Source organism: Lissotriton helveticus, chromosome 2_2 (assembly GCF_964261635.1).
Source record: "Lissotriton helveticus chromosome 2_2, aLisHel1.1, whole genome shotgun sequence".
In the NCBI taxonomy this organism is placed as follows: domain Eukaryota; kingdom Metazoa; phylum Chordata; class Amphibia; order Caudata; family Salamandridae; genus Lissotriton; species Lissotriton helveticus.
This window is the reverse complement of record NC_136060.1, coordinates 190,027,007-190,053,462: the sequence shown is the minus strand read 5'-3', so window position 1 is coordinate 190,053,462 and position 26,456 is coordinate 190,027,007. Positions and strand designations below refer to the sequence as shown.

General features: G+C 45.5%; 1 protein-coding gene across 1 annotated transcript in view; it reads right to left on the bottom strand.

The window, feature by feature from the left end:
- TMEM156 (transmembrane protein 156) overlaps positions 1–26,456 on the bottom strand; it is a 199,499-nt gene that overhangs the window by 25,622 nt on the left and 147,421 nt on the right. Inside the window, exon 6 of the mRNA XM_078678334.1 lies at positions 14,453–14,548. Coding sequence (XP_078534460.1) covers positions 14,453–14,548 — 96 coding nt within the window. The remainder of the gene's footprint in view (positions 1–14,452; positions 14,549–26,456) is intronic.

Here is a 26,456-nt window from a genome sequence, read left to right as displayed (position 1 = left end):
CCCTGAATAGCTTCCATGAAATTCACTAGCGCCGGGGCCCCTCCCTCGATATGTTGCTTTGCTTTAAGCTCGTCGTGCTTCTCGTCCACAGCATTAGGCTTAGAGAGGGCAAATTTTGCTAACTTCAACAGGTGGGTCTGCCTGGAACCTTTCGCGGTGGCCATTGCGTCGGGCCAAATGTCAAGTTAAGACCCCAGATACAAGAGGTAGCAGGGGCGCAGATGTAGTGGACGGATGCAACCAATAACCAGGAGGAAGTACAAATGTACTGTGTTCCACCACCAAACACGAGTGGTGCTTCACTTCAGCAGGGGTCCCAGGGATCTGTGTCCAACTTTAGTGATGCAGCCCCCCACTCGTACACCACATCGACCGCCCCCTCAGCTCCTCACCTGCACCACTTATGTACGGTCTCACAGTGATCTTGTGCCTCTTATAGAACAGTCCTTGGCCCCTCAGGCAGCACCCAGACCAGCAGTGTTATGTTATGTTATGTTATGTTATTTGTGTCTTTTATAGCGCGCGGCTACTCAACAGAGTGTCCCGGCGCTTTAATGACGACCTGAGAAAGACAAACACAACACAAAATCTAAAAACAGAAACAGGAGAAATACAAAAGGGGTATAAGAGGCAAAAAGCCAGGTTTTCAAGCCCTTCCTAAAGGCCAACAAGTTTGAAGTACTACGCAATGCCAAAGGCAGAGTGTTCCAGAGCTGAGGAGCCCGCAAACTAAAGGAGCGACCTCCGATCCTGGCCTTCCTCACACGAGGAACAGTAATACGAAACAACGACTCAGATCTCAGAGATCGTGTTGGACGATAGAAGGCGAGCCTCCTTTGAAGGTATTTAGCCCCCGAGGCGTAAAGGGCCTTGTGTGCAAGAGTCAGGGCTTTAAAAATTATCCGCTTCCGGATAGGGAGCCAATGCAGAGACTGCAGTAGGCCGAAGACTCTGACTCGCCTGTGTGTTCAATTGCTGCCGTGAGATGTGGGGGTAATACTGGGAACAGTCCCTCAGCGCACGCCCACCATGTAAATGCAGAAATATGGCCTCATGTGGGCCTGTTGTTCACTATGGGGGAGGGGCGCAATGAGGAGTCGCAACGCTGGGCCGTTGAGGCAAAGAATGGCCGAATGCCCCCGGTGCCGTGCACTCGATGTAGCAAAAGTGCAGAGGGGGGAATCCGATGTCTCCCCTCACCCCCGCCCCAACACCAGAGTTAGGCCAGCAATGCAGGAGGTGTTCCAAAGACGCCTGCATGTACCAGAGCCGACCGGGCACGTTGTTTTATCCGCTGATAGCCAGGAGCTCTCCAGATTCCTTCAGGAGACGAGCAGCGGCAACACACCTGGAGCCAAGGTATGCCTCGGGCCGGAGATAAGCAGGGGTGCACGAGGGGGATACACTCCAGGGCCTACAGGCCCGCTTCCAAGCAGCCAGGGTAGCATGGCAGGGTGCCGAGCTCCGTCACGGCTGGAACTCCCTCCTCCTCGCAGCATACGGTCTCGGCACCGATATCTCAGGACGAGACAAACGGATTTTTGACGTTCAGTGACCGGGTGACTCCTGAGATCAAGGAGCCCCAGGTCATTAAGTGTGGCGGGCTAAACGGATGATTTTAACGATTGTGGGGGAAAATTAGGTAAGTGGCGATTGAAGCTCTACACTATAGCGTCCATCTTGGGTGTTAGCTAACCACGCCCGATGGGGATTCTTAATATTTTGATGAATCCAAATTAATTGAACATAATTTGTGCTGTTATAGAATTTCGTAAATGTTGTACATTGATTTGTATTTCTGGTGTGTTTTTCGTGATTGTAAAACGTGTAATTACTGTGAAGCTTTATATGTTTTCAACTATATATAAACTGATGAATATATGAAAAATATACCATGAACATCTGGAGCAGAATCACATCCTGGACGATATTCAATTTGGCTTCCGTCCAGCCCATGGCACCGAAACAGCTGTCCTCACAGCCATGGAAGATCTTCGTATGCGTGCAGACAGGGGCCAGGCAGTAGCTTTGATCTTGCTGGACCTGTCTGCCGCATTCGACACGGTCAATCGGGTGATTCTGCTGAAGAGACTAAGAGAGGCTGGGATCGACGGCACGGCTCTGCTTTGGTTCCATTCCTACCTACGGGACAGGAAGCAGGCTGTGTCCCTTCCCCCTTTCCAATCTGCCTTCTCCTCAGTGCCCCATGGGGTGCCCCAGGGCTCGTCCATCAGCCCCATTCTTTTTAACGTGTACCTTAAGCCCTTGGTCACGTTAATAAAGTCCCATAGGTTAAAAGCTATAAACTATGCGGATGATACCCAGCTCATCCTCTCTTGGGAGGGGGAAGACTCGATTCCTCTAACATCGTTTCACGACTGCCTGAGAGATACGGCTGGTTGGCTGCACAAAAACTCCCTGCAATTCAACTCCTCCAAAACCGAGGTTCTGTTTTGCGCTGGAAGCTGGATTCCGCGCCTGTTCACCACGGTCCGCAACCTGGGTGTCATGATGAACAACAAGCTTAGTATGGAAACCCAGGTTGCAAAAACAGTGGGTACCTGATCGGCCCTACTGCGCTCTTTGCGCAAGATCATGCCACTCCTCCCCGCACAAGCTCGAGCGTTAATAGTCAGGTGTACTATTCTTAGTCGCCTTGACTATTGTAACGCACTGCTGCTCGAGTCTCCAGCTGTACTGCTGGACCGACTCCAAAGAGTTCAGACGGCCGCCGCCAAACTAGCCCTTGGCTGGACCAGGAGATCCTCGGCCACAGCGGCCTTAGCCGAGCTGCACTGGCTCCCTCTGAGGCAGCGAGTGGCCTTCAAAGCCCTCTGCCTTGTTTTTAAAGCACTGCACGGAGTCGGGCCCAGACCCTTGCAAGCCATGTTTTCCTGGTACATCCCCACCAGAACCCTCCGTTCAGCCTCAGCCTGCCTTGTCACAGTACCTAGATTAAACAAGGTTAGGACTGGGGGAAGATCCTTCAGAGTTGCAGCTGTAAAACTATGGAATAGACTGCCCCTTGACATTCGCCAAATATTGCAACTCCTCCCCTTCCGAAAACGTATCAAAACCTGGCTTTTCCCCTAACTCTATTCACTTGGCTACCCGCTCTCAGTCTCCTCACTTGAGGAGAAATTTCTCCAGCGCCAGGATACCTGCAAGGTGACAGCCACGCTATACAAATGTTTTAAATAAATAAATAAAAATAACAAATGAGGAGAGATAAAACAACTATGCAGCCACATCAACAATTGCCTAGCTCAGTTTTGAGACTTAACTATGTCAAGATGCCAATATTATCCAATATAATGGGTTTGTTTAAGTTTATGTATTTAAGCAAATGTCTAAAGAGGTAATAATATATATTATGCTGTTCATAGTTTATTGACACCCTCTATTTGGAACTGTGCCTATATCTATAATTTTACAGATCATTGAGCCATGAAGATGTGGTAGATTTGTGGCTGCATTGTTGACCCTGGCATGGAGCTATGAGATCACGTTCCAGCCCTGGCGTTCACAACTGATAAAATAAACAAAAGTGTATTTACAGGTTAATTGCTTCATATCTGTCCCTCAAACAAAAATATACATCATAAAATAATCTGTAAATATTTGTAATGAAAATATGTAAAAATGAACTGCACAGTGTGCTGTCTAGTTTTGCTCCAATGAGATTTCAATAACCCCTTCATCACATTGTGTTTTCGAAAATCTGGTTCTAACTACATCTCACACTGTCCCATTTACAGCTCCTTGTGTCTGAAATGTACCTGCTACATTACAATTACTCTCTGTACAGCAATGTGTTCCTTTTCGGATCTGTACCCTTGCTTTACTGAATCCTAAAATAAATTGAAAACGTATTGGCTGACTACAATACTGTTATCACACAGATTATAATGAAATGAATAAACTATGGCCCGAGTATTGAACACGAATATGCAGATTTTCCATAGTTTTAATGGGAAGAAAATCGTAATTTTAATAAAGGCACTAAGGCTAATATCATGCATCATCTCTTTTATTGCCTCATACACAGCAGCAATAAGAACATAGAATTTGAACAACCGCCGACATTCCAGAACTTTTAGAGCATGCATGTAATCACTGAATGCGCAGCCATCTTCCTTCTTTTCTTGCTGAGAATAAACCAAAAGTCCATCCGTAAAATAAACTGTAAATCCGCCAGAAGCAAATCATTCATATCTGTGAAATCCTTCCAAATCTCTGCCGAAACCGTCTACTCAACTTTGTCCTGGAACACAAAACCAAACACATCAGATGAGCTGGGCACAATTCTGGGAGGGATAATATTAGCCTCCATGCTTGTAATAAAATCTTGATTTTCTTCCCATTAAAACTGTGGAAAATCTGCATTTAATGGCCAGACTCAGGGGCCAATATTATGTATGTTCAAAGGTCATCCATCACTCTTTGTAAAGCATTTTCCACAGGTTTAAAGTAACAACTTTAAAATGTTGGATCACTAGACCAATACGCAGCCGTCCTGATACTACTTAGATCGGAACCTGATAAAAAAGCCTTACTAGCCCTCGCCCCCCTTGCTGAATGTGCTTTAAAAACACTTACATCAATACCTGTCTTTTTCATCATCTCCTTAACCCACCTTGCCGGAGTAGGTGCCGACACAGTTTTAAAAGAAATCAACAATTGTGAACATCCTTACTTTCTCAACGTCTCTGTTCTTTTCTCATACTCCTTCAAGCAATGAACCACACACAAATCATGTCCCTTCATCTTTGGATAAAAAATAGTTCTAGACATAGGCATAGATTCATCAAGCGAAATAGCGATCACAATAGCTGCGAAACAGCGATTGCGATTGCAATTTCCGCTCCCGCAATTCATCAACTACAAAAGCAGCAAATAGCGAATTCACAAAACAAACAATCGCAAAACCATTTGTCAACCCACATTGCGATTCCTTAACAGCGATTACCCACATTTTCTGTGAAATATATTATTCGCAAACCAAATCACAAATCAAATTTATCATAACTCGCAATTCGCGAAAATACCCAAGTTCGCTAAAAATGAGTCGCAAGCTAAGGAGAAGCTAAACCAGGTGGTAACCATGAAGTACAATTGGAAAACAAATTGCAAAGAAGATACAGGTGTAGGGTAAACCAAACACACTTAAGGAGACTCAGTAGGAGCATGAGGAAAGTCACAATGCCAGGTCTCTACATCGTGGCAAGGTGGCTGAGGCTCCAGGCTGCAGCCCAGAACCAACGCAGGATCCAGGAGCGCATCTTCCGGCTGCGGATTACACTCCTGGGACAGACTGAAGAGGAGATCTACTCAAAATACAGGCTCAATGGGGCAATGATAAAGAAGCTCATCAGAGACCTTGACTCCCTGATGCAGCACCCAACACGGAGGCCCAATGCCGTGCCCACCCATGTCCAGGTCCTGTGCTGCCTGCACCTCATGGCCTCCGGAAGCTTCCAGGGGATAGTCGCATATGCAGGGGGTATATCACAGAGTACCCTGTCACGCTACCTACAGAGTTTCCTGGACGCCATGCTGAGCTGGATCCACCACTACATCACCTTCCCAACAACCCAACAGGACTTAACGCAAACTAAACTGGACTTCTACCACACCGCCCATTTCCCCCATGTAATTGGCTGCATTGACTGCACCTACATTCACATCTGTCCACCCGCTGAGACCGAATACATGTACCGGAACCGCAAGTCATACCACCCCCTCAACATCCAGATGGTCTGCAATGCGAAAACCATCATCACAGACATTGTGGCCCAATACCCGGGGAGCACGCATGATTCGTTCATCTTCAGGCACAGAGGCATACACACCCGCTTGGCCAGGGGTGACTTTGGCGAAGGACATCTCCTAAAAAGTACACATGCCCACGTACAGTATGTCAAGACCATGTTGCTGCGCATAACAGGCACTGACCCTCTGCTCCTATCCTTCAGGTGACAGCGCCTACGGCCTCCGTGAATACCTCCTCACCCCATACCTCAACCCTGCTACACCACAGGAACGGTCTTACAATGCTGCACACATACACACAAAAAATGTTATTGAGCGGACATTTGGCATGTTAAAGAGTCAATTCCGCATCCTCCACAAGACTGGCGGGGCCCTCAAATACCAGCCTGAGGCCTGCTGCCGCATCGTGGCCTTGTGTGCCATACTCCACAATATTGCCACCAAGCGGAGGATACCTGTGGAGGGGTCTGGTAGTGAGTCAAACAACCTGCCACCTGCACATGTGCATCATGCATGCGGGGAGAATCCAGCTGAAGTACACAGGCGCCGCAACAACATCACACTGAACTATTTCTAGTGCACCCATACCCCTCACAAATCACTGCACTCATGCATGCCACATGAATTAATGACATGAGGAAGATTTGTGTTCAAAATAAATTCTTATTTTTATGTTCCACAAGCTCTAGATGTGCCTTAAATCATCAAAAAATGTACAACTGTATTGAGTATTACAGGCTCTTGTATCCAGAGCAGGCGTGCGTGGTTACATCACCATGGCACTGCCGGTGATGTTTAGTCAGTCACTGGCGCCTCCTGCCTGACGCACCCTGTCGCCTCTCCAACTCCGCGTTGGGAGTGTCCGGCCGTGCGCGCTTTTCAGGTAGCACCGGCACAGACAGGCTGCTCAGGCTCAATTTGCCCTCACTGGCATCACCCCCCCCTTGCATGCCATGGCCGCACACCTGTTGATTCTCAACAGCGATGGTGACCTGCTCCAGGGCCCTTGCTACATCTTGGCAGCATTGTACCATCTGTAGCTGCATGGCCAGTGACCTGTGCGACAGTTGTGAAGTGGCGTTCCCAATGAGGTGGTTCGACCGGGTATAGGCAGATAGCCGGGTCAGCAGCTGGCGGTGGCGGTGGCGTCGGCGGGTGATGTCCTGCTGCGCCACCATCAGTTGGTTGTTCTCTTTCACAGCAACGGTTACCTCCTGCACAATTTCAGTCAGTTGGTTGATATTGCGTGCAAGTTTGTACAGCTACAGCTGCATGGCTGCCATGTGCTGTGCCTGCTTGCGGTGCACAGCAAGCATCCGGGCTTCAATTCCTAGCCCTAGATTTTGGGCCTGTTGCTCCATGTCTGGTCGTGTGGCCACAGAGCGCTGCTGCCTCAACCGGCCGCTTGCCTGGGACCGCACAGTGGCTGTGCGGCGTGTCTGCCTCCTGGGTGGTGGTGGGGTCTGATCCACTGCCACGCGTGACGCCTGGAGTGGTTGAACTCCTCCTATGGTTGCAGGGGTGGCCCTGTGCGTTTGGGAAGGTGCTTGTCCAGGTACTGGTGCAGGTGCAGGTGCATGTGATGGTCCAGGTGCTGGTACTGTTTGGCTCTCTCCCTCTGTTTCATCTGGAGTCTCCACGATATGGAGTGCCTCGCTATCTGAGGTCTCAGCATCTGCAGCACCTGTGATGTGAATGAGTGCATGATTAATGATATGATTCAGGCACCTGGGATGTAGCAGCATGCATGCAGGCTTGCATTCCCTGACTGGATTTAGGGGTATGTTTCACTTGACAGTTCTGGCTGTGTGTGGCTATCAGGGCACATTGTCACACTACAGGTCCCACAATGCAATTGGGCGTTTGGGATGGGCAGGGACTGCATTACTGGGGTTACCAATATGGCTTGCTCTGGGGGCATGGGCATTGTTAGGGGACGGGGTCGCAGTTGCATGGCTATTACCTTGTGGTTGGTGTGTGGCACGGGAGGTGTCCAGCTGAGTGACCCCCACGCAGGCCGCAGGGTTGATGGTGTCCTCCACCAAGTCCTCCAGTGGTGTGTTTGCGGGAACTGTGGAGTCTCCTCCTCCCGTGGCCAGTCTCTCCGCAATGCCTTCCTTGGCACGGCCTCTGAGGTCGTACCACCTCTTCTTGAGGTCATCTATTGACCGCTGTGTCACTCCTACGGCGTTGACCTTTGCCCTGATGTGCAGCCAGATGCGCCTTTTGTCAGCCTCGGGCACCTTCCGGGAAAGCTTTCCGAAAAGCTTGTCATGGTCCCTGCTGACTCCCTCTATCAAGTACTCCAGCTCTTGGTCGGAGAACTTGATTTTCTGCTTTTTGCCCTTGCAACACACCAACTAAACAATCTCAACCATACCGACCTGCATGTCTTAGTTGTCCCTGGGGCCCAGGACTCCTTAATAAGCTCTGTGGCCTCCTTTGATAACTTAGATACTTGCCCCACTCTCCTGAAATCAACCTATGAACATCAACTGCACTGCCACAACCATCTTGTGACAATTCCCCTGGCATCTATCAGTGGGTGAGGGAAACATGGTAACAACACTGGATCATCCCACAACACGCTCATCACATCCCGAAACCACACTTGAGATTGTCAAAGAAGTGATCAACACCAACTCCGTTCCCTCTCTCCTGACCTTTATGAATACGCTCTGTATCACTGAGAAAGGAGGAAAAGCATACATCCTTCCTTTCCCCAAATTTTTCTGAAAAGTGTCTACTCCCAATGCCTCTGGATCTGGTCTCCAACTGTAAAACTATAGCAACTGATCATTCAACCTGTCTACAAACAGATTCACTACCAAAGACCCCCACCTTTTCTCCAAACTCCTGAACACCTCCCTGGCCAACTTCCAATTTCTTGGATCTGTTAGACTCCTGAATTCCAGTACGCCTCCAAATTGCTCTTCTCTGGATTAAATTGAGCCTGAACCATGTTGGCCTTGTCTAAACAAAATCTCCAAAATTTGTTCGCCTCTTTGCCATCCCTCTCGAACAAGGACCCCCCAACTTGTTAACATGACGCACTGCTGACACATTGTCAATCTTCAACTACTCAACAACATTTAGCTTGTCTCTTCACAAAACTCCTCACTGCGAAGGAACCCACCAGGAGCTCCAGACAATTGATTTGCATCTCCCTCTCTGTATTCAACCTTTGTCCTCCAGTTGTCACTGAACCACACCTTGCTCCACACCATACATGCTTGCATTTGATTCTATCTCCACTTTCGATACCTCCCCAAAAATTGCCCTTCCATTCCATGCATCCATGTTCATCAGCCACTAATCCAGTTCATCCATCATATCTTGATTCATTCTCACTTTCTGGGAATACTTCGCCCCTATTCGCAAATGATAACCCTTCAACCTTTGCCGAGAAATATTGCCTGTATTGACGCCAACAGCAGACCCAATAACCTCGCTAACTTGCGCAACAAGACCCATTTCGAATCCCTCACTCTTCTCAACTTCATGCAAATTCTCTTCACTTTTTCCATAGGTAACCTTAACACACCGTCCAAGGTCTGTATCTGGATAATGTCATCTCTTGGGCCTGTACTAAGCATGACTTGTCCCTGTTCACTACAAAACCTAAATCCTCCAGTTTACGCACAGCCAATACTTCTGTTCCAATGCCAACGTCCTCTCTTCTGCCATAACAAAGACATCGTCCAGATACACAATCAGCCAGACCCCCACTTGATCGCAACCATGTATTCACTGGTCTCATGGCCTTTCCAAAACACCATGGCACTGACGTCAGCCCAAACGGAAGACTCTTGAACCTCCAATGGTTCCTAGTCCACCTGAACTGAAAGGAGACCCTGTTTTACAGACACATTGGGATCGTCAAATAAGCATCCTTCAAGTATAATCTCATTAACCTGTCTCCCTTCCTTAACAAATCTCTTAACATGTGTAGCCCCTCCATCTTGAAGTGATTTTAACACACCAAATCATTGAATTAACTCAAATTGATTACGGGTCTCATCCCCTTGTCCTTCTTCTCAACTAACAAAATGTTGCTTTCAAAACTTTGTGGACTCTCCACTGCCCTCTCTATTACGCCCTCTTCCAAAAGCGCCTTTACCTCCTGAGTAACCAACTCTTCCTGATGTTTGGTAAACCTTAGAATTCTTGGACATGGGACCCCAACAAAGTGTATATGATAACCATGTACTGTCCTCAACACCAAGGGTTTTGTGCAATGTCTGTCCACCTTGCAACAAACTTCGCTAGTCTGCCTCCCAGCTATCTATGGGAACATGAAAGGCCTTTGCCTAAACTCACCTGCTGCTCCTCTTCCTCCTCTCTCACTCCATGAACTTCGTGACCGTTCCCTTTGTCTCTGCGGATAAAATCCACCCTGCTCTGATCTATATCCATATCAATAGGGCCTGTTTCCCCATGAGAATGGCCCACGAGTAATCCCTTGTACACCGCCTGGGAAGCAACCCCGCATTCACCCAACCCCACTGTAAACCTTTCGCATAGGCTTTTGGACCTTCTGTAGGGAATTAAATGTGCCCACATATCTAGACATATCTCTGACAAATTCCTCGCTGAACAGAATTCCATTGCTCTCCACCCCAAACTCTTTGCCTGCCAGCTCAGCCAGTTTGGGATCGATTTTCATCCATATACTCTTACGCCGTTCCATGCACAAGGTAGCATTCATATTCCCTAGGAGGCCAATCGCCCTCTAGACCCATTGGTGTAACTCTGGGACATCCAAGTCAAACACTTTCGTAAGTGGTCCAAGGATATCTAGCAACCTATCCTGACACTCTTTCAAACTGTTGCCCAAATCCTTCCTGGGGTCATGACCAGACTGATTGAGGAAACTCAGCTTCTTGGGGGTCTAACTCTGGGGTATAAGCCACTTTTGACTCTAGTGTTGGTCTCGGACACTCTGAGCGCAAACGAGTACGTACTTCTTTAGGTATTTACCTTCATATCCAATATAAAGTATACTAAACTGCATGCTCTGATGGTGACCGCTGAGGTGACAGTGGATTCTGTATTAACAAGGGATCAAACATCTCCTCACCTAACAAGTTTACAAAGTCACTCTGCTCTAACGTAATTATCTTATTATCTTTCCTCTACTACACCTCTCATCTTCCTCTTCAGTTTACAAAAACTCTGTGAGTAGCTCAATTCCACATCCCCACTTGTGGAAGAACCATCACATGCCACCGCATTATGACTCTTCCCATGTGCCTTTAAAGCTTCCTTTTTAGCCCTTATAGCCACATCCAACTATGGAGCCTTATGGACAGACCCTTATTCCCCTTATGCATCTCTGAATGCTTTCTCTTATGTGTCCTCCTTTTTCCTCTGTCTTTTGAACTACCAGTCACTGGCTCCACCTCCTCTACAGACCAATGTCTTTCATCCTCTACCATCTTATTAGCACCTTTTTCCTTAGTGTGTTTCTGAACACAACTGTTAAATTATTTTGTCCATTCTATCTGCTAGATCCCCAAACATCTTTTCCATGTATTCCCTTACATTGTTATCCAAATCTTCCCCTAATAATGAACTCATATCTATATATTCACCTTCTCAAGTCATAACAATGAAATAAAATCATTTCACAGAAATTCACTACGATACCCTTTCCTCACAGCTGATCGCAATTGCAGTTACGCAGTAACTGCCTAAGAACAGCGGCTCTTCTATCCCAAAATATGTCTTCCTATCTTCTAACGCTGTCGCAAGCAATCCTGCCCAGTCTTCCAAAATGGCTGCAGCACGCATGTGTGTACGGCGGCCCTCTATGGACACAAATTAATTTCTTGAGTACAAGCAGCCTTGTTCCAAGGCCCGAGCTTGTACCGCCGAGTTTTTTTCTGCATCAAACCATTTGATTGCTATATTTTAATACATGTGTTGCTTTTATATATATGTTCTTTCAGATATTTGTTTGACCATCTCTTCACGTGGTAACACTACAAAATTGAAGGTTGTTTCTGTTACATCTTGTAAGTTTCCATCAATTTACGTTAATATCAATATGTCAGAATTTGTCTCTCAGATTAAGTAACGAGTCTTCTATAGGTTATAGACAGATCTTGTATTTGAGTACTATACAATCTTCTCTCTGAAATATGTGTATCATATCATTAACTAGACACAAAGTAGAAATGTTGGACCCTCTATGGTCAGGTTGGCGGCAAAGTCACATGAAATATATTATGTCGTTGTTGTAGGTTCATAGGTTTGTCACTCTAATGGTATTATTTATAGATGTTAGCCATTTTAGAATTATTATGTATGTAATATTTTTTTATATGTAATTACAGATGGTTATTTGTGACTCCTGAAGAAGGCGTTTTCGCCGAAACGCGCGTCGAGTTGTTTCTTCTTCATTTGTTCTTGGATACCTCACAACAATCAATTGTGGTGTCTTTTTTAATCAATCATGCTATAGTGTATTGTTTGTTATTATGTACAATAATTGTATATAATATTTTTAATTTTGTACTGTCGGATAATCTGTATAATTTTAGTTCCTTTCATATATGAATTTTACTATGTTTATTAAAAATATGTTTGCCTTTCACGTATGATTATGTATTTTTTGCACGCCTGTTCCTAGCCATTAGTGGGTACCATAACTTGTTGTCTATGATTAAGACTGCCTAGGATTTTTTGCACACACCCAGCGGCCCTCTATGGACACAAATTAATTTCTTGAGTACAAGCAGCCTTGTTCCAAGGCCTAAGCTTGTACCGCCGTCGGCCCTGACATGAGCCTAGCAACCAGGTAGGAAAGATGAGCTTCAACCATGCGCTGCCCTCCAACATCGCACAGAGACACACACCCTACGAAGCCTCAGTAAGCTTTAAATTAATTTACTGGCTTCAAACTGCCCCGCTGCCACCGCTCACAGTTGCTGTCTGACAGGCATGTCGGCCTAACTCTAAACCCCTCTACGTCTTGGTAACTCACCACATGCCCCCATATATTCACACAATAAGTCTCCGCATCCAAAAAATTTCAGTAATCACCTAACATGCCCCACATATGGTTACCTCCTCAAAATGGCCTGTATAGCTTAAACATCCTACCAATTCCAGCAGGAAATGCCACAACTCTGCCTCCATAAAAATGATCAAGCCACACAAAACCCACATGCGCTGCTATCCACCGAAAGTATCCACAACTGAAATCTGTCTCTACCATACACAACCATGTCCTAAAAACAGACAGAAATCTCCCAAATCATACACACTGTCCCACACACATTTGTCAAACCTTATATATGCCACAGTGCAGACATAAAACACACAGATCTCCTTCTCATACACTGAATTAAGCAACTAACAAAAGGTACTTATCTGTCTATGAGCAGCAAACAAAAGAAGGAAGATGGCTGTGCATTGATGTTCCAAAGGTCCTGGAATGATGGTTGTTGTTCTAATTCTATGTTCTTGTTGCTCATGTGTATGAGGCAATAAAAGAGATTATGCATAATACTGGCTTCCGGGTCTTGCCATAAAATCACTATTAAGTTGTACAATGGTTTTATGTTAGTCACGTGTGCGGAAACGCCTATCACTGACCCTTGATTCTAAAACATTTGGGGCCAGATATACAAAGCATTCTGGCAGTCGGAAATGGCCCGATCAGTAGAATCGAGCTGTTTCCAAGTGCAGAAATGCTTTCTCATATGTACAAAGCACAAATTGTGATTCAGTAAAATGTTACTGAAACACAATTTGCATTTAGCGATTTGGTATTTGGAAGGGGCATATTTAGGGCGTCCCTTCCAAATACAGAATCACAGTGGTATGTATGATTTTTTGCGACTTAATTACAGTCGCAAAACATTCCTTTTTTACTGACACCTCAAAGGAGGTGGCAACCATTTGCAAATGGGACGGGGGCACAAAGGGAACCCTTCCCCTTTGCGAATGTTGAAGGGAATATCTCATTTCAACACAGACCACTGCCTACTCTTGAAAAGTTACACTTAAACGTTTCATTTATTTTCTGAAACGCATCCCATTTTCCGTTAAGGAAGATGGGCTGAATTTTTAAAAAAATGCTTTATTAAAAAGTAATCACAGACATGGTGGTCTACTGACCCCACCAGGCCACCAATCCTGCGATGGCTGCAGTTCATAATAGGTCGCAAACTGCAACCTACTTCATTAATATTCATGAGGTAGGTCAATTTGTGACCCACTAGGAATTGCTAATACATGATGTATGTTTTCTTACAGTAAGAATTGCAAATTTCTAATTGTGATTCGGTAAGAATCGCAATTAGGAAATCATAATTCCTACTTTTTATATATCTGACCCTCACTGCTGAGTTTTCTAGAGTTTTTAGTTTTACTTTTGAGCTATATTGTTGAGGAAGACTGTCTTTCTGTAGGTTCACACCTAGTTTGGGGTTTTAATATGTCCCTAGTGGGTCATTAAATGATGATTAGGAAAGTATGAAGTGCATTGAGAAGAAGGAGAAGGCCACCCAGTGCCTCGCCTCAAAATGCTATTAAAGCTGAAACAGATATGTATAATTATTTAGCCTACTGGTGTCCTTAGAACCAAATTTGATAAACTGATGCCATATCAAAAATATAAAGAGCATATTCGCTTAGCTGATGCAAGGTACTAGTTACCAAGGTACTTTACCAGAGTCGATGCAGTGAAGAGCTTCATATTCAGGAATGGGTGCAAGATTGTGATTCAAATATGCAAAAGATGAAGATCGTCTTCGATGGGTCTCTCCTATAAAAACATAAAAACGCCTTTTAAAATCAACAAAAAAAGTCAGGCACTCTGCGCAACCCATAATGATCTATTCGACAGAAAATTCTTGAAAAAATCACAGGAAAACACATACACGTAACACTTTAGGCAAATTACAACTTCTACGCCTGTGGGTGCCTTTGGTCATCCTAGAGGCAGATTGCCTTTAAGGACCATTCCTTTAATGCAAGACTTCTATGATTTAAGGGCTTCTTAGTATTGGCCCCTCAGAAAGGAGAATTTGGCCGCATTCCCTCGTTTTTGAAGCACCTGGACAGGGCCTTTCAGCTGCGAGGGTCTCAGTAAAAGAAGCCCCTCCCTCCGAAGAATGTAACTGAAAAGGAGAGTTTAACGCTCTAACTGAGGTTCACTCTAGATCCGCACAGGTACCTACCAGACCTTCAGACGTCCTTGAAATAACTTTAACCACGGCTGAGTATTAAATGCTTCTTAAAAGTTGTGCTGATTACAAATCAAGCAAATAGCCAAGTACAGTTCTCATCCTTCACTTTCAACTTTTTCTTCTTGATTTTCCGCAAATAGATGTTTCCATGTTTATAATCGAAATAATGTTAACTAGAAAATATTTGCATTGATTTTACATTGTTCTCAGCAGTGTGAGAATCTTATCTTTGAGGTAATAGTGTCTAGGTGTGTTCAATGAACAAACACCCACAAACTTAAAATGAAAAGTAGCAACAATTATTACAGGTTGGGAAATGGAATCATTACAAAGAAGTAAATATGTATACAGCGCCTTAATATTTCTATATTTCATTGACAGTGCAGACAGAAAAGAGACTTTCCAGTGAGAATACATATTTTCTGTTTGCTTTTTTTTTTGCAGTTCACTTTAACTCAGTGCAAAAAAATTCTAAAACGTATATTCACTTTCAGGGGACAATTCACAAAAGTATTTATGAGTATGGAAAGAAGAACTAAAGGAGTACTCGTTTACGTAGTCTCACGTGCCTTTCTGAATAGCCTCCTTAGGTTCTTAGTAGGTACCGCCTCAGAGTAGTAGGTGCTATTTATTACATCCAATAAAATCTGACTCTTTTGAGTACAGAATTTATCGGGTATGATAAAACTGCTCCTATTAATAGTTTTGGGGAATGACATGCAGTTTTGCTGTTTACCACACCAAATTCGACATCACAGTTAATAACTTACTCTTACCCGTACTCTATTCTAACTTACTCCTTTACCCTGGTTTGATCTGTTGAAATTTAACGAACTATGAGGTCTTTATCACACCCAGTAATTACTGGGTATGGTAAACTTGGTTTTCTGGACCCTGGGCAAACTGGGGTTTGTGTAGGGATCAGAAAATGTCAACACACTCATAACCAGGGCAACAGTATGCACGTCTATATATTATATATTGTGTCTTCTGTGTCTGAAAACTCCCACTCCAATGTAATTATTGACTAAATTAAATTTCATGGGAAGTGGCCAAGATGGCAGCAAGGATAAGGCATGCAAAGTTCTGCCTGTCTACCTAAATCAGACTCCAAAGCTGTGGCCCTTGGGGGGTTGGCGAAGATCAGATGATACTTGGGAGGGGGGAGGAACTTTGAGGGAGATTATGGAGGGGAGAAGGGGGTTGGCACTGGATGCCTTGCCAAAGTCAATCATTAGAGCAGACCCTAGGCCTCAGTCCCCAAGACGGCTGATTAAAAGGTTAAAGTTGACTTCAAGAGCAGGTACTTATTGGTGGTACTATAGAGAAGCCCTTTCCTCCCAGTGGCCAGCCTCTATGCCTCTAACAGTAGTTAAGAACCATTCATCAGAGGGGGCATGAGACAGAGGAGAGGTCATTATAGGCGGGGACTTTAATATAGTGATGGAGAGCCTCGATGTCAGTTCAGGATGAAGAACGGGACAGATGGGTACATGGCCAGCAGGTGGGAGACCGAGTGGCTCTGGGAGCTGTGCCTGGATGACATATAGCTCAGTCAAAAACAACCAACACCGATTATACCCATTTATTTCAGCAGCACACTATGTGTATGCAAGGTTGGATCATCTCCTGGTCTTACACCCCCTGCTGTTGATGAATACTCAATCAGAAATTGGTCATATCGCACTGTGCTGTCCTTTATTCTTTTCGAGTCGGTAGGTGCGGCGACAAAGGGCAATTAGAACCTGAGAGATAGGTTATTGTGCTTTACAGATGTCAAGAATAAAGGAAATGAGATAACTGAGAAGTACATGACAGAGAACAATAAGGGGGTCGTAAGCAATAACTGTATGTGGAATACACTGAAAGCAGTGGTTTGAGGGCCATGTTATCCACTGCTGCCAAACTCAATACAAACAGGAAAGAGAAACAGGGACGGCGGAGGCACTTTTGAGGAAATGAGTACAAATACATAAAATGTCAGGATCAATCAAGGTATTGAGACAGCTGTCAATATTATGGGCGCAGGTTCAACTGCTGGATTTTGAAGATAAAGTGGAATTCTCACCAAGGGCAGGGTGTACCAGGACCAGGAAACTTTTAGTCGGCAAAATAATTTCTGAGGGGCACCAACCTGCCCAAACTGCTGGCTGAAAACGATGAGATAATTGCCTTATACCTAGGTACTTAACAGTATCACATTAAAACAGCAATCGTATGGAAACTGTTCATACCAAATGAGCAGATGGAATGGGACTATATCTAGGCTCACAAAGGTAATTTAGTACATATATTCACAATCAAATGCAATTTATACACCTGATTCCCACATTTACCCTCCTAAGAGTAAAAACATGCATTCCCATAACAAAAATACATAATAATGGGAGTGAAAATCAGAGCACAGTAGTATCTATTACAACTATCTGTAGAGTCTGTAACAATGTTTCTTTGAAAGACTCTTCATCTGCTAGTCATTACCCATTAATCGACTAAGATCGCATTGTTTCGGCTTGCTTATTTCCCAAGCCTTCATCAGGATACCAGATATATTGACTGGTAATTCTTCAATCAACATGTGGCACAGATGTATTTTGGAAATATTATTAGTCCTCAACAGGTCCAGGGTCCTCAAGTCTCTATTCATGTCCCTACACACTCTTCAAATTTAGTCCATTCTGTTGCCAGTACTGTATAAGATCCAGAGGAATCTCTAGAGGTTCATAAATGAATTTGTATGGGCTGGGGAGTTATCAAGACTCTCCAAACACACAATGCACAAACACCTCAAAATCAGAGGGCTAAAGGTTCCTGATTAAATGTCCTCCAATCAAGCAGGAATTTGAGAAACACTGGTGCTTCATGGATCATCTGTAGAGTGCACTGGCTGAAGAGATGTCACAAGGCTTGGGGCATTTATTCCACAATGGTAACTACAGCACTGTCATTTTTTGAGATGTGCTCACCTCCAATGCCTCCCCTCTTTCTTAGAGCTGCTCATGGCGAGTTGCTGAGCGGTTTAGTTAAGTCTGAGCAAGGCAATCTCAATTGAGCCCGGAGCCAAGTATTGCGGAGGTAGAGGTGAGGCAGGGTTGAGCAGAGCCTGAGCAGCACAGCGCCCCAGGGAGAGTCCTTGGAGAGGGTGGGTGGCTGGGGATGGCACCTCTGATCCCACGTTGTGGTTCACCACAACCTTCTGAAAAAATACTGTGTGCCCGCTCCTCACGCTGCGCGAAGACCCTCATCCTACACTCTCCAGCCTTTCAGGAGCGCTACTGAGCACCAGTGGAGAAGCTCGGATCAAAGAAAAGCAAGCAGGTGCAGCAGGCGTGGTAAGCTTGTCTCACTGGTCCCTAGAAGATATAGCCCAGAATCTGGGGGTCAACCACAACTATATTCCCCATACCATATACCCTTGACCTCCTCACTTGAGTTTCCAGATCCCTGGTAGGAAGGGAAAAGTGAGAACTCGCAGGCGCGCGGAGACTTAGATGCTTCTGGCACAGAGGTGCAGAATCAGCATGGGGGTGTGAAGATCGGCTTGCCCCCCACCCCTGGTTGAATCAGCGGGTGTGGCTGTTGCTAGCCACCATTTTTCCCCTCTCTGGGTTTAATAGTGTGCACAGTATACAAGGCACTGAGCCCTTCATTTACTCTTTTTCCCGCCCACCCCATTAACCTGCATAGAAGCTGAAACAATTGAGACATTGAAACAACTGGACTGCAGCGGGTCAGCTGGGTGTAGGAGAGCGCGTGATCCAGACCCAAACCCTAGACCCAGCTCTTGCCCCCAAGGAAAAACTCATGAAGATAGCTAGGAGCAGGAGGCAGTGAGTGTATGTTTGGAGGGTTTGGGAAGGTGCCCAGAGCGGCTGTGAGCAAAGGATTGATTGAGAGCCTGCAAATCCTGAGCTTGTTAAAGAAAGTCTTCCAGAGGGTTCTGGAGTGTACACAGCCTGTGTCAAGCATTGGATTATTTGAGATAGATGGTAGGTGCCTAATTAGGTTGACAAGCCTCCTAGCGCAGCTTCTGTTAGAGCGGCAGCGGCTAGAAGAGAGGAAGCAGCGACATGGCCGGAGTGGCCGGAGCAGGCACCGGGCGTTTCCCCGGTGGGCCGCTAGGGTGGGGGCCGATTTTGGGCTCATGGAGGCCCTTTTTGTTACAGGGCCATTTTTGCAGCATAGCTGCAAAATCGGCCCCTGTAACAAAATCGGCTGAAACCGGCCCTGGCAAACAGCTCAGCTGTTCCCAGGGGAGCCGGCCGAGCTCTTTGCCAGGGCCAGTTTTGGTTCCCAGTCCGGCCCTGAGCAGCGAGTAGCGGAAGCAGCTATTTTAGGTTGCAGTGTGGCTTGCTGCCGTGCTACTCTCTGCCCGCCACTCTTTATCATGCTTGAATACCTATGTTGGATCTCGATCACCAAACGGTCTTCTTATTACCCTCCTGAAGAACCCTAGAGCACGAAAATCAGAAAAAGTAGGAGTTGCCTCACCAGAAGGATCGCCACAATTTGAGGAACTTTGAAACACTGTTGGAATTACTTGAGGAGCCCCTACAGCCGACACTTTTTAACAAGTACCCTGTGCCCGTTGAGTCTTAGCACAATGACTTTTGCAAACAGAGGACCTAAACAGGTGGTCCCGAGGCGCTCCCTAAGAGTTTTTAATAAGTTGCTTGCAACATACTCAAAGGGGAAGGAAAGCATACAAAGGGGGAATGCCAGTCCATCGGATCCCGCAGCTGTGATCCAGCAAACAGAGCCTGTTGAGGCTCAATGACAACTCCAATAACAATTACAACCTACCTCCCCTTTGAATGGTGCTATTTTGGGTAGACCCAGGGGCGGACCCAACTTTTTTTTTGGGGGGGGAGTTTCATATAGCGGAAACTTGACCCAAAGGTATCCGGTATCAGAGCACTTTACAGGAGCACCAGTTACGTTACACAAGGACACATTCATTTTGCTAGGCAAGGGGAGATTAAGTGATTTGCCCCGAATCACTAGAGGATGACTGTCATTGCAGAGACTCGAACCTGGTTCCCCAGATTTGAGATCGACCGCACTAGACCATTAGGCCACACCCTCTCCCTTAAAGCTGATCACAAGTTTCTATCAATAAAGAAATGGAGAATACGCCTGCTGCCAGAGCAGTGGTGAGCCAGGTGAACCAGGATACTGTAAAGGATAACCTGTGGGGCACATCTATAATGCTGGGGGAGCCTACTCTTAAAGGTGAGCAGGCCCTTACCAGTGTGGAAAAGACTGTTTCAGGAATGAAATACGTTATGGGGTTGTCCCTGAATCTACGTTCAAGTCTGAGGGAGGGATTACTGCCTCAGGCAGTCTAAATGCCCACACATTGGCACAGGAGCAAGTTAGACACAGGCCTTATGATGCAATGGAAGGAACAACAAACAGTATGCAAGGTCTGGGGCCCCTGCCACCAACGAGCAACTCCGTGGTACTGGCAGAAATACTAGGTAAAGATATCAACCCCTCATCCACTGGGATATTGGCATGTCTCACACAGGATGGATTTAGGCTCAGATCTCTGTACTGGGGTGAATGTATGACATTATTCTGCATTCTGTCCATCAATTGTTGTTTTTGCATTTGTCACCCCGAGTGGTATGCCTAGACGTGGGTCCCGTGCTCTCCATTCCACTGGAGTCAAGCTAACCTGGGTGATGAGGGGTGAAACCCCGAAATTGGTCCTAGGATGCTTGTTTGCAGTCCAGGAAGGACATGGCCTGGAAGGTCGGGCTGGACTGTTCCCATTGGGCGCATGGTCAAGACTGATTTGCATAAAGCTGGGTTCAAACTGAAATGGTATGAGGAGCAAAAAACGATGGATTTAGGCCCCGAAATCTGTACTGCGGTGAATGTATGACATTGTTCTGCATTGTGTCCATCAATTGCTGTTTTTACATAGGAGGTAGCAACCCAAAGCTCTGCAGCTCCAATGGACCAGTTGGGGGATAAATGCCCTGGTAACGAGTCTTTGAGTACTGGCTCTTTGATGTTTCTGGACTATACCCTGCCTGATGTGCCTACGAAGACCACAGTGCGAGACAAGGTGTGCACTGGGTAGGTCGGAAATTCTGATGATCCAAGTGTCATTTTAGGCAATAGTGAGGAAGCGCAGATGGAGGCAGAGATAGGATTCCCCCCAGAAGTGAGCAGCAGAGCCTCCATGGGGAGCTCCCAATACAATGACTCAACCTTCCAGCGCATCCCTGGAAGCACCCTGATCAACTTGGGGGCTGCACAAGGCTTTATAATCTCTGAAGCAATTAATTTTCCCTTTCGTAGGGTTTTATCTTAAATTCTTTCGCTCTTAGAGAAGACTCTAGGAGGATCTGATCATATAGAATCATTATTAACTCTGTTTTTCATACCTTCATGTCTGAGGGTATGAAATACGATGAAGCCTTGCAGATGGATCCTTCAAGTGTGACAAGCAATCTGAGCACCCAAAAACCAGCTAATATCAATGACAAAGCATCACAGGCAGATTACCGAAGCGTGACTGGAAACCCGATAGAACAAAAAGTAATTTCCATGATTCAACCAGAAAATACGGCGACAAGTAGCCCAGCGTTCAAAGATACAACCAAGCAGCATGCCACCATGATATTTAAATCATAAGAGGAACCAAATATTAGCACTATTTCTGACAGTCCTGATAATGCCCTCAAGCACCAAAGGAGTGAACTCACCTCTACTCCTGTTGTGCAGGACACCAAGGCTGTGCCAGGAGGAACTGCAGTCGGAAGCTACGACCAAGTGTTACGTACCCCAGAGAGTCACGGTTCACAAATCTTGAATGATGTACATTTAAGTTCCATTGTGAAACCGAAGGAGAGGGGGGATAAAAAAAGGTAAACCCAAAAGAAAGAAAAGGACTGGTCCTGTTTCCCTGTCAATTCGTTAAAGTGGCTTTTCTCCAAAAACCAAGGGCCGCAAGATAGTCCAGGCCCTAAGAGAGAGCCTGGTCAGTACAAAAAAACAGTGAGTGTGACTGCTCAATAACCAATGTCTACCTGTCCCCCTGGATAAACAAATGATGCCATTAACATTACCCCCCTAGAAGTAGACTAACCTACACAGAATGAGAAGGGACAAGGCCCAATCATTATGTTACAAGCAAAAAAGCACCCTGCCCGATCTAAAATAGAAATTAAATCTAAATCGAGATGTTGGCCCCCAAAAGAAGCTGTTGAGGTGTCCCTGCAGGGTAGGGCATCAAGCCCTGGAATGCCAGTGTCCCCAGTACAAAGTTTGGATGTCGATCAGTCGGGATTGCTGGAATTGGTTACACAGGGGATGTAAGGCTAGTGTACAGCCTTAACCCCCTGGCCCTGATTTATACAGGGCCGGGAGAAAATAAGGCAGGTTTAGTTGAAGGGAAAAATAATTCCTTGGCGGGCAGAGACATTAAAGCCATTAGAGAAAATAATGAATGCTGCCTGGAATTTATTGACCTCTTTCCGAATATCAGCTCAACAATACTTCTAAACAGAGAAAGATTACAAGTCCTCTTCTATGCCTTCCCAGAATTAAGAGTTGTTCTGTTATGCGACATGAGGGCAGTGATATTGAGTAATAGGTCTCTTGGGCCAGGTTTAAGTGCCTACTCTTCTTGGGTCGAATTTGCACTTCCAAGTATTGCTATTTTTTTTTCTGAGCCACATAGATGATTTCCGCATCATGGGGGTGGATGTACTGCACTGCCCAAGCTTAGTCCAGGAAGTCATCACATCATCAGGGCAATGTTGGCCACAAATTCTCCCCTTCGACGCCGAGCGACCCCTAATCACAAATCACTTGTGAGGGTATCTCAGAGTGAGTCAATGAACGTAAATGATGTAGCTTAAGAGAATTCACGTATCACTGTTTGTAATAATTCCAGGTCAATCCAGCTTTTAAACTCTGGGAACAAAGAAATTGAAGTTGACCACACTGACTAGACATGGATAACAGTGACGCTGGCAACTAAGTCTGGAAATCATCCCAGACGTGACTCTGATTGAATATGGAAAAGTCTGTCACCCGAGTCTACTACTTGGCGTCCTACTGGGCAATCCAGGGCCATTATTACGAGCAAGTTTGATAAAGACAATTTGTATGTATTATCATGTAATATAGCAGGCCTAGGTAGTAAAACAGAGTATGAGGATTGGTTGAAGTTTTTTGGGCAATATGACATATGCTGCTTCCAGAAACATAAGCCCTGGTGGGTATTAGCATTAATGGTTTTCTAGATTGCAGTAACCAGGCCACCCGCTCTTGGAGGGGGCGGCCCCCGGGTGGGCTCACTGTCTGGGTTTCGTGTAAGCTGGAATGTAGGCTGGAGCAATTTGGGGCAGCTAATCTGTCCCCTAATGTTCAACATGTGAGAATTTGGCTTACGGGCCCAGAAGGTGGGGTGACTGATATAGTACATTTTTATTCCTCTGGGGTGGTCCCCAGAGGTACAGGTGATCTGGAGGAATTTAGTAACTTCGATTGATAGCATTAACTAGGATGAAGCTATTCGCAGGTTATTTGGGAGGGTAAAGGGGCAAAGTATGTGTTGTTGATTTGTGGAGATTTTAACATAACCATTGGATGTTGTTATCAGTAATGAAGTCATATTGGGAGATCGTAGTTTGGATATTCCTGAGTCAGCCTTGAGCAATTTTAAATCCACCAAGAAGGGAGGTGCATTCTCTGAGCTTCTGATAAACTACCACCAGCGCTTTATTAATGGTCGTACCACCTCAGATGGCACTGCTAGGGCAACTTTTAATAATGGGAGAAGTGCATTAATTATTGATTATATCTTAATTAATATAGAGAGCAGGGAATGTGTGCGCGATATGACAGTTGTCAGGAGAGTGGAGAGTGATCATGATCCTGTGGTACTCTGCCTGGAATTATGCCTAAGGCAGGGAACTGTCGAAAATAGCCCAGTGGAAAGGAGTCATAGACATATGACTGTGGTATCAAATTGATTGTAGAAAGAGGATATGATGGAGCAGGGAGAAATATTTACAAAAACTGCCACTGCTAGAGAGTATATTATGTATGGCTCTGCAATTTTTTACTTACCTTGCAGAGACAATGGTGCAAACCTAGCAGCCTAAATTAGGGTGGCAAAGGAGCTGAAAGGCCCTGTGGTCTAAGCCCATTGGGCCCGCAGACTCCTTGTTGGATTGTGGGAAAAGGTGTACACAGGTTACTTCGTATGATGAGGAATGTCGTAGAATGAAGGGAGTTGTATTATCTGCCTTAGTACAACAACACCACAGCTCACAAAGGGAAGTAATATTTAGAGAGTGTAGGGCTGATTATGAACGCCTTCTGAGAACCAAGTAACTGCTACACCAACTGACTATCTGAGAGGAATTAAAGGAGACTGCACAAGAAAAAAATCCAAAGCAAATCTGGGAATTGGTATCATGGGTAGAGAAGGGCCCAGTGCACATGACAGAAACTTATATTGGGCCATCTGTTTGGACTAGCCACTTTAGTAATTTATAAAGTGCGAACCCTACAATCCCCCCGTCAGCCCGAGAGAACATCTGCTCTGGGCCTTGTGTAATTGATATTTTAGTACCAGAGGTGGTGAGACCCTGACTGATGCAAAGAAACATAAAACTCCAGGCCCCGATATGGTGCCTATTGATATATATCGTGAAGAGCCGTATTTGTGGGCCAGCATCCTTACTAGAGTGTTTAATTTGGCGCTTGCTGGAACTTTTGTACCCCCATTATGGTGCTCGGCTACTATTGTGCTGATCCATAAGAACGGCGATCGATCCAGCCCATCCAACTATCGCTCGATCCCCCTTCTGGATGGTTCAGAAAAACTTTTGGGGAACGTCCTGCTCAAATGCCTCCAGGGGTGGGTCGATGGCCACAACATACTGACTGAGGTGCAAGCTGGATTTAGGCCCTGCATTGGCACCACTGACCAGGCTCTCAGGTTATTAATGTCCTCTTATAAGTTTACGGTGGTGAGGAATTCATAGCTGTACCTAATATTTGTGGACTTGAAAGCAGCTTTTGAGTTAATCGACAGAGAGAAGCTGCGGAGATCCATGGTGGACCTGAGTGTTGACCCCTTGCTAATAATGGCCATACAGGTCCTACATACCAGAAACATGGCCAAAGTACAGTATGGGCTGGACGGGGAGTGTATTGTACCCTTCCTGTGTGAAAAAAATGTCCGGCAAGGGTGCATGTTGGCTCCCTTGCTATTTACCCTTTTTTAAATGATGCAGTTAACTATTTGATGGAAGACCCCATAGATATTCCAACTGTAGAGGGAAGCGGGTGCCAATGTTATAATAGGCGGATGATGAGGTATTGATGGCACGAACAGAAAATGCCACCCATAAGCTACTAACACACTTTGTGGAGTATTGTGACAAGAAGTCATTAACCATTAATGGTAACAAAACAAAGTATATGGTATTGAGGCCCTCCCCCTGCTTTAAGTGAAGGCCTTCAGTTGTAGGTATATCCCTAAATACTGATAAGCAGTTTAGTATTTGGGAATTTGATTGACAGAGAATTTGCAATGGGGCAGTCAAATACAGAAGGCTCCTCTAGTTTTGAGACAATTGGTTGGAGCAGTTCTGAAGTTTAGACATAAGGCTGGTGTCAGACATATCAGTGTTATTTTATATGCATATAAGCAAAGGGCAGTGGCAACTGCACTGTAAGGTGCACTACTATGGGGGTTTGGGAATGTCCGCCCACGCCAAGTAGTTGAGAATAATTTCCTGGGGCTTGGGCCAGTTACCCCACTAGCGGCACTGTACACAGAGCTTAATTTTACTCTTATATCAGAAACTATTGCTCTCAGTCCAATTCTTTACTGGGTTAGACTGGTAAGAAACCCCAAGACCACAGTATATTTTGATAAGCGTGGCTCAAATCCACCTGAGTGACTTACCTCACTCATCTATCATTCTCATATAATAAGCCAGCCAGGCAGTGGAGAAGAATAAACAAGTAATTTTATTAGGCCACAAACTCCCATATGAGAGGGCCCTGTCTGACCTCACTCTCTAAGAGTGTGGTGAGAGGACTGCCTCATATCATCACAGTAACACATTATAATACAAAAAGGCAGAGTAAAACACGCCCATACTGGAAAAGTACTGGACCCCGGAGAGGATAAACAATGGCCTCATACAAGAGGCATCTGCACCTGGAATTGCAACATTCTCTCTTCTGACTCCAAGGACACGGAGCCAGGCCTTAGCATCTCCAGCACATGAGAACAGAGTGATAAGGGGTTTCGCTAGTAGTTTCAGTCACAGTGAGCTGAGAGACAAAACTGCTGACATGTGGAATATTCCTATTCCTACGGGAGGGGGATGAGCAAGTGCAACTCGCACAGAAAGAGAAATGCTTCAAAAATGGTGGCACACAGGCCAAGCTAAGAAGACTGAAATAATGTCACACGCATAAATGAATATATCAGTAGTT